We start from the raw sequence: 7,854 nt of genomic DNA, 5'->3' as shown, positions 1-7,854 counted from the left end.
TGGGAGGGCTTCTAATGTCCTGGCCCCACTGCTGGACCTCCTGATGGCACTGGTATTTCTGGCCACTGTGTGACACAGAGTGTTGGACTGGATGGGCCTTTGGCCTGATCCAACATTGGCGTCTCTTATGTTCTTATGTTCTTATGATTGGCTACATTAGGGGTGTGTGGCCTAACATGCAAAGGAGTTCCTGCTACAAAAAAAGGCCCTGGGTTTTGACAACAAACAAGGTAAACGGAATAAGAAGCAAAAGTTGGGTGTGGCTGGATGAGCACACTTCTGGTAACATGGGGGTGCGGCCTAATGTGCTAATGACCTGTGCTGTCAGGGGTGTGGCCTAAGATGCTAATGAGTTTCTGTTGTTGGGTGTGGCCTATTATGCTAATGCGTTCCTGCTGGGCTTTTTCTACCGAAAAAAGCCCTGCCTGTCAGACATATTTATGTTCTCGCTGCTGCAGGAGCCCATGTTTGCGCTATCGCAGATAAAGTGGTCCCCTGAGATCTGACTGCCGCTCGACGGGAAGTCTCTTATTTTTAGAAACGGAAGAAATGCCAAGATAAAGCCCTTTCTGACATTCACTTTGCTAATACCACCTATCCGAATCCTAGGTAGAGCAGATGGTGAAATATAATGTAGCCACTGGGAGGCAAACACAAATTTACTAGCTGTAGGGACAGTCGAGTATTAGGAGGCGAAGGAGGGATAATGGAAGTACATTTTGTTCAAACCGGCTTCTGATGAGGCATAAAATAAAATGTAAATAATTCCTGCTCTGAAAGAAATTAGCATAATGGTTTTGGCATTTGCAATTAGAATGAGCCTTGCATTTTATAACCTAGATTCGAAAATGAGGGAAAGAGTAACACCATTTACCTGGATTTGCAGGAAAGGATTATATCAATTCCATTATCACTGTCAGTAATGAAACACAACTCCGATGCCATTAACATCGTGTGCAATAAAAGAGGGTGTGATTAGTCTCAACTTGGATTTGCAATGAGAAAAGAAAAGAAGGGGGGGGAGGAAGAAAGAAAGCGCCGGGAAGCTGGAGACGAGCAAAGCCGGACGGAAGCACTATTAACCTGGGCTCGCGGTGCATAAAAGTGTCAACGTTACAACCGGAGGTCTGTAATTAAATCGGGGTTAACGGAGTCGACAAAAGGCGCTCATAATTAGGAAGCCTGAGCTTGGCGTTGACCCGGATTCCTGACAAAGATCAAGCCTAGGCTTTTAATTTGCAGCTGTTTGATCTCTGGAGCACACAAAAGGAAAGCGCTGATCGCCATTTGCCTTCCCTGGGCTGGTGAGAGAGGGCTGTTATGATGCCTGACCCTGAGGCCTCGGGGGCTAAGCGGGGTCACCTCCGGCTAGTACTTGGATGGGAGACTGCCCAGGAAGTCCAGGGTTGCTATGCAGAGGCAGGCAATGGCAAGCCACCTCTGCCCTGGCCTGGAAAGCCCATGCTAGCCCAATCTTGTCAGACTCCAGAAGCTAAGCAGGTCAGACCTGCTTAATACTTGGAGGGTTGCTACGGAGAGGCAGGCAATGGCAAATCACCTCTGCCCTGACCTGCAAGGCCCAGGCATGTCCAATCTCGACAGATCTCAGAAGCTAAGCAGGGTTGAACCTGGTTAGCGCTTGGATGGGAGGCCACCCAGGGAGTCCAGGGTTGCTACGCAGAGGCAGGCAACGGCAAACCACCTCTGCCCTGATCTGGAAGACCCAGGCATGTCCAGTCTCAACAGATCTCAGAAGCTAAGCAGGGTTGAACCTGCTTAGCGCTTGGATAGGAGGCCACTGAGGATGTCCAGGGTCGCTATGCAGAGGCAGGAAACGGCAAACCACCTCTGCCCTGACCTGCAAGGCCCAGGCATGTCCAATCTCAACAGATCTCAGAAGCTAAGCAGGGTTGAACCTGGTTAGCGCTTGGATGGGAGGCCACAGGATGCCAAGACGCCCTACGCAGGGTCAGGAAACGGCAAACCACCTCTGCCCTGATCTGGAAGACCCAGGCATGTCCAGTCTCAACAGATCTCAGAAGCTAAGCAGGGTTGAACCTGCTTAGCGCTTGGATAGGAGGCCACCGAGGGAGTCCAGGGTTGCTATGCAGAGGCAGGCAACGGCAAACCACCTCTGCCCTGATCTGGAAGACCCAGGCATGTCCAGTCTCAACAGATCTCAGAAGCTAAGCAGGGTTGAACCTGGTTAGCGCTTGGATGGGAGGCCACCCAGGGAGTCCAGGGTTGCTACGCAGAGGCAGGCAATGGCAGAACCACATCTGGAGGTCTCTTGCCTTGAAAACCCTATGGGGTCACCATAAGTTAAAACAGAATAAGGACTCAACCTCGTCCTGCCCCTCCTTAGCCCGGCTGTCCTTTCCCCCTTCTCATCTAATGTCCTGGCCCCACTGGTGGACCTCCTGATGGCACTGGTATTTCTGGCCACTGTGTGATACAGAGTGTTGGACTGGATGGGCCTTTGGCCTGATCCAACATTGGCATCTGTTATGTTCTTATGTTCTTATCTCACCTCCCTGGTCTCTTTTGTGCTCTCATCTGGGACCCGTGATGTCATAGAGAGCTGGTGTTTTGTTTTTTTTTAAAAAAGCACTGCATAACTTGGGGGCGCCTTGACCTGGATGTCCCAGGCTAACCCAATCTCATCAGGTCTCAGAAGCCAAGTAGGGTCAGCCCTGGTGAGTCCTTGGATGGCAAACCACCAAGGAAGCCCAGGGTTGCTATGCAGAGGCAGGCGTTGGTGAAACCACCTGTGAACGTCTCTCTCGCCTTGAAAACCCTACAGGGACATCATAAGTCGGCTGTGACTTGATAGCATGTCCCACCTCCACGAAGTAGGTGGTCGGCTCTGGTTAGTGCTTGGATGGGGGAGCACCAAGAGAGAGTCCAGGGTCGCTATGCAGAGGCAGGCAGTGGCAAGCCCACCTCTGCCCTGACCTGGAAGGCCCAGGCTTGTCCAGTCTCGACAGATCTCAGAAGCTAAGCAGGGTTGATAGCACGTCCCACCTCCACAAAGTAGGTGGTCGGCTCTGGTTAGCGCTTGGATGGGGGAGCACCAAGAGAGAGTCCAGGGTCGCTATGCAGAGGAAGGCAATGGCAAACCACCTCTGAACGTCTCTTGCCTTGCAAACCCCATAAGGGGTCCTTGTGAACAGTGTTCCCTCTAAGCTGAGTTAGTGTGAGCTAGCTCAGTTTTTTAGCCTCCAACTCACACATTTTTGTCTTAGGTCAGGAAGGATGGCTCCAGAGCAAACTAATTTATGCAGTAAGGGTAAAGGTTCCCCTTGCTCAAAAGCCAGTCAAATCCGACTCTAGGGTTGCGGTGCTCATCTCCGTTTCAAAGCCGAAGCGCTTTTTGACGCTCTCCACCACCACCATTTTGATGCCAAAAAAGGACGCTTCAAAATGGGGGACTGGGAACGAATGAGCCACAAATATAATGTGAACATGGAACTGTTTGGGGGGGCAGGTACGACCCCAGATCCCCCTCCCCCTTGGCACTCCCCTGTGCCAAACCAAGCATCCAACAGGCCTGGCAGGACCGCAGAGCCGCCTTCTGCATTTCGTCCCGTGCTTTTCCGCTGAGCTCTCCTGGTCCACTCAGGGCTTTTACTTTTGCTAGAACGAATGCCCATTCGACGGTGGTGAGGAGGCGCTGCGTTTTGCCTCTTTCCTACTCTGATAGGATTTGCTCTGCCTCGCTTGCTAAAACAGATTCCGTCTCTCCTATTTTATCGGAATGCCCTCTATATTCGAATCTAAGGTGCCGTTTTATTCTACCGCGGCTGGTGCATTTCAGTGCTTTTAATCCACGCAGGGTAGTGTAGTCCCTTTCCTGCTTTCGGATCAAATTCCTAAAATAACCTTGGAGGTTGCGAAATAATGTTTATTCCTTTTGTCTTTTGGGAATAAACTGCGATTGTAAACGAAATTTCAGATTCGTATGCTGCTACGGCACGGAGTTATAGATCTTTTCCTGGGGAAAGGAAAGGAGACCCACACACCAGTCAGCTAATTAATAGCACTAATTTAATAGCTGGCAGTTCCAAAGCCTTCCATTCAATGACCTCTGGACCTTTCAGGTGGTCCGCCTGACAATCAGCTTTCTGGCTGTTTCCCCTTCAGCAGGGGTGTCGAACTCATTTGTTATGAGGGCCAGATCTGACCTAAATGAGACCTTGTTGGGCCGGGCCATGTGTGTGTCATAAAATGTCATGCCAGGTAGCGGAGATATAAACTTTATAAAGGACACAAACACAAAGGGTTTTTTTAAAAAACTTAAAATAAAAACATGCTTAAAACATGAGCACTCTTGCAATATTTTATTTATTTGTGCCTGATAACTGACACCTCTTGCTCTGAATTCTTGCATCAAAATGTCTGTGCTGTTGCAATCTTGAGTAGGCTGTTCAGGTGTGTATCTGTCAGCCGCAAACCTACGATGACGCAGCAGCAGCAGAACTGGAAGAAGCAGGAGATGGCCAGTTCCACTGTGGGCCCGATAGAAGCCCTCCGGGGGGCTGATCCGGCCTCCGGGCTGCATGTTTGACACCCCTGCCCTTCAGGGTAGGAGAGGAGGGGAGAGATCGCTCCATGGTTGCCCTTGGCCTTTGCTGGTGCAGCCACACACCCTTAAGGTTGCTGGGTAGTCGGATGTTACTGAGCATGTCCCAGGCACGACGTGGGTTTCCAAGTCCCTGCCAGCAACTGGCAGGGGGTGGGGTGGGGGTAACTACCGGGAGTAGCAGGGAAGCTCCCGCCAACAAGCTGCAACATGCCGACGTCACTGCCACATGACCTGGAAGGGACACCGATGTGTTGTGGATGTCAGAGCAATGCTCTGATTTTGGGGCAAGAACTCGGCTTCTATCATAGAGTTCTTGCCCAAATATCAGAGTGTCACCCCGATGGCCCCAACGTAATGATGTCACAGGTCACATGGGCAGTGAACACAGGCACGTCACTGCACATTGGTTGGATCTCCCTCTTTTGGGGAGAAGATCCAGCTGGCCCAGCTGACTGGCGGTGTTGCGGTGGGTCCTGGTGGTGGGGGACCCCCCCCTTCCACCAGGGGTTCTGGTAAGCTTAGGGATGACTAGGGCCTTTAAAAGTCTTGGAGGCAGGCTCGTAGCCAGGATTTTTTTAATTGGGGGGCCTTTAAATAAGTCAGGGGGCACCCTGCACAGACCCCTGTGCACACCTCCAAGGGAGTGACTGGGCTGGATGGGAAGTCAGGGGGCCTTGGTGGTAAGTCAGGGGGCCAGGCCCCGATATGCCCCAATGTAGCTACGGGCCTGCTTGGGGGGTGGAGACTGAGGAGGACACACCAGCTCAGGCTTCTGGCACAGAGGAGAGACCAGCTCAGGGAGAGGAGCTCGAATAGGGCGATGCTCAATCCCCACCTCCCTGTGCTTGAGGCTGTCAGCAAGCTGCCAATATGTTTTCTTATTCTCTGAGTTTGCGCTTATCTCTTCCTATGTATGCGCTTGTCTGCTTTCACTTTCCCATGTATGCCCGTTGACGTGCTTAATTGCCTAGTTGCAGGAACGTCCGTATCTCTCAAGGTTGCAGGTGGTTGCTGGCGAGTAGTAGCTTGGGTGATCTCATGGTACTATCCATGAGAAGCGAACATGTTATGATTATCTAGGAGCGTTGCTTCCCAGGCTCAATGGTGCGCGCAGGAAACCCCGCAATTGGGCCTCAGCGTTTTGAATTTACTATAATCTATTGTGTGCCATGCTTTTGCCTCATTCTGAACAGTAATCCTGTTGTGCACCTATTGCTTCAAATAAAGTAAAACCTTTCCTGCAAGCGTGTACTTCGTTGATGCGATGGGAGTCTGACAGAGGCCAAGAGAAAGCTCTTAATACAAGTCAGATTCTGGAACACGACAGCCACGGCTTACAGCAGGACAGGAACTTCTCCTGCCGAGTTCCTTAAAAGTGAGAACCCGACTCCAGATCAGCATTTTACACAGTCCGCTCTTAGTTCACCTCTCCGGCGATTCTCGGCGCACACAAGTGACAAATTCTACTCATCACTGTTCCCTCTCAGCTGAGCTAGTGTGAGCCAACACAGTTTTTATAGTCTCCGGCTCACACATTTTCGTCTTAGCTCAGGAAGGGTGACTCCAGAGGCAAACTAATTCATGCAGCAGCCAAGTCGCTCACCCACAGCTTGAATGTCAGATGCTCACAAAGAAGAACTTTTGCTCACTCCACTCCACAGCTTACAGGGAACATTGCCTGCCACCTAATCCTGAACATAATTTTTTAACGTCAGCGTACAACGTTCCCTCTGCAACAACACGAGACACCACGACAACCTAAGCGCTACAGATTTCGGGAGCACCGGCTCTTAACTAGTTTCTTTAAAAACCGGATGATCCCCTGTTCGGAAACCGAGTTCTCATTCTGTAAACTGAAGTTTGCACGCACGGCAACGTTTAAGCCCCTCCAACTCCGAATGCACCCCCAATGCCAGCGTAATGTTACATGGAGTGAAACCGTATCCCTGGTCGCCCCCATACTCTCTGGCGAGGGACCGGATCATGACCTCTCCTTCTGATTAGAACGCCATATGGACGCATGCCAGATGCATATCAATTCCACCTGGGAGATGTTATGTTGTTTCAATAATTACCCCAATTGCACTTGGGTGGGTGAGGTCTTTTTTTGCTTCTTTCACCAACTCCACTCGAGACAGGAAAGAAGAAAAAAGCCCAAGCGGTTTTTCAAGGAATCGCCGATTCTGTATGTGATTTTGGTTTCCTGCCGTACGCTAATAAATCAGCCTGTCTTACCTTTTTCTTCCCCTTTGTTTTCTTGATTGCTTTTATCGACTTCGGGAGCCAGGGGCTCTTCCTCGATTTTCTCCTCTTTGGTTATCGAAGAATCTGAACAGGAAGGGAGGACATGGACGTGGTAAGTTCCACGGTTACATCTGACAATAGCACTACAGATAAGATTAGAATTTCAACAGCCAAAGAACCTCCTCAGGAAACAGGAAACCTCCTCAGGAAACAATCCACATGCAAAAGAACCTCCTCAGGAAACAGGAAACCTCCTCAGGAAACAGGAAACCTCCTCAGGAAACAATCCATATGCAAAAGAACCTCCTCAGGAAACAGCTAATCCATATGCAAAAGAACCTCCTCAGGAAAGCTCCTCCATTAGCATGTTTCCCAGCCTGGGGAACTCCTACAAGATAATGACTCAGCCCTACCCCACCTTCCTGAGTAGATATAAATGACCTGCCTATCATTTTCCTTCTCACCTTGACACAGAAAGTACTCCCTCTTTCTGTGTTATACCTCTGAGGATGCCAGTCGTAGCTGCTGGTGAAACGTCAGGTCCTACAATGCCAAGACCATGGCTAGACAACCGGGAAAATCTACAACAGCTAATTCCACGGTTATCTTTAGCTGAGTTGAGTGTTTATTTATTTATTCCCTGTTTTTTCCTCCCCAATTAGGACCCAAAGCTGCTACAATTTATTTATTTATTTATTTCTCATATTTTTACCCCGCCCTCCCAGCCAATGCCGGCTCAGGGTGGCTTATATAAAACCAGCACATCTCCTTTATAAATAAAAGCCGAATGGTGGTGGCACTTCTCTAGAACATTCCACACGCTCCAAAATCAGTTCGCTCTCTGATCTGTCATTCAGAGGGTCTCCCTATCCACTGGCTGCCTCCAACATTCTAAACAGTTTGTTTTCCTCTCCCCCCCATAGCCAGTCAGAACACAGAGGTTATTTGCATATGCAGCCTCATTGGCCTTTGCCTCGGAACACAGAGGTCGTTTGCATATGCAACTTGATTGGCTTTTGCCTCTA

At 50.0% G+C, this 7,854-nt stretch overlaps 1 protein-coding gene across 1 annotated transcript in view; it reads right to left on the bottom strand.

The window, feature by feature from the left end:
- LOC107121919 (neuromodulin-like) overlaps positions 1-7,854 on the bottom strand; it is a 151,630-nt gene that overhangs the window by 25,330 nt on the left and 118,446 nt on the right. Inside the window, exon 7 of the mRNA XM_015424930.1 lies at positions 6,821-6,913. Within this exon, the coding sequence (XP_015280416.1) occupies positions 6,821-6,913 (93 nt within the window). The remainder of the gene's footprint in view (positions 1-6,820; positions 6,914-7,854) is intronic.

The sequence above is a fragment of the Gekko japonicus genome, unplaced genomic scaffold (assembly GCF_001447785.1).
Source record: "Gekko japonicus isolate JY-2015 unplaced genomic scaffold, Gekko_japonicus_V1.1 scaffold1671, whole genome shotgun sequence".
Lineage (NCBI taxonomy): Eukaryota > Metazoa > Chordata > Lepidosauria > Squamata > Gekkonidae > Gekko > Gekko japonicus.
This window is presented reverse-complemented; position numbering and strand designations above follow the sequence as displayed.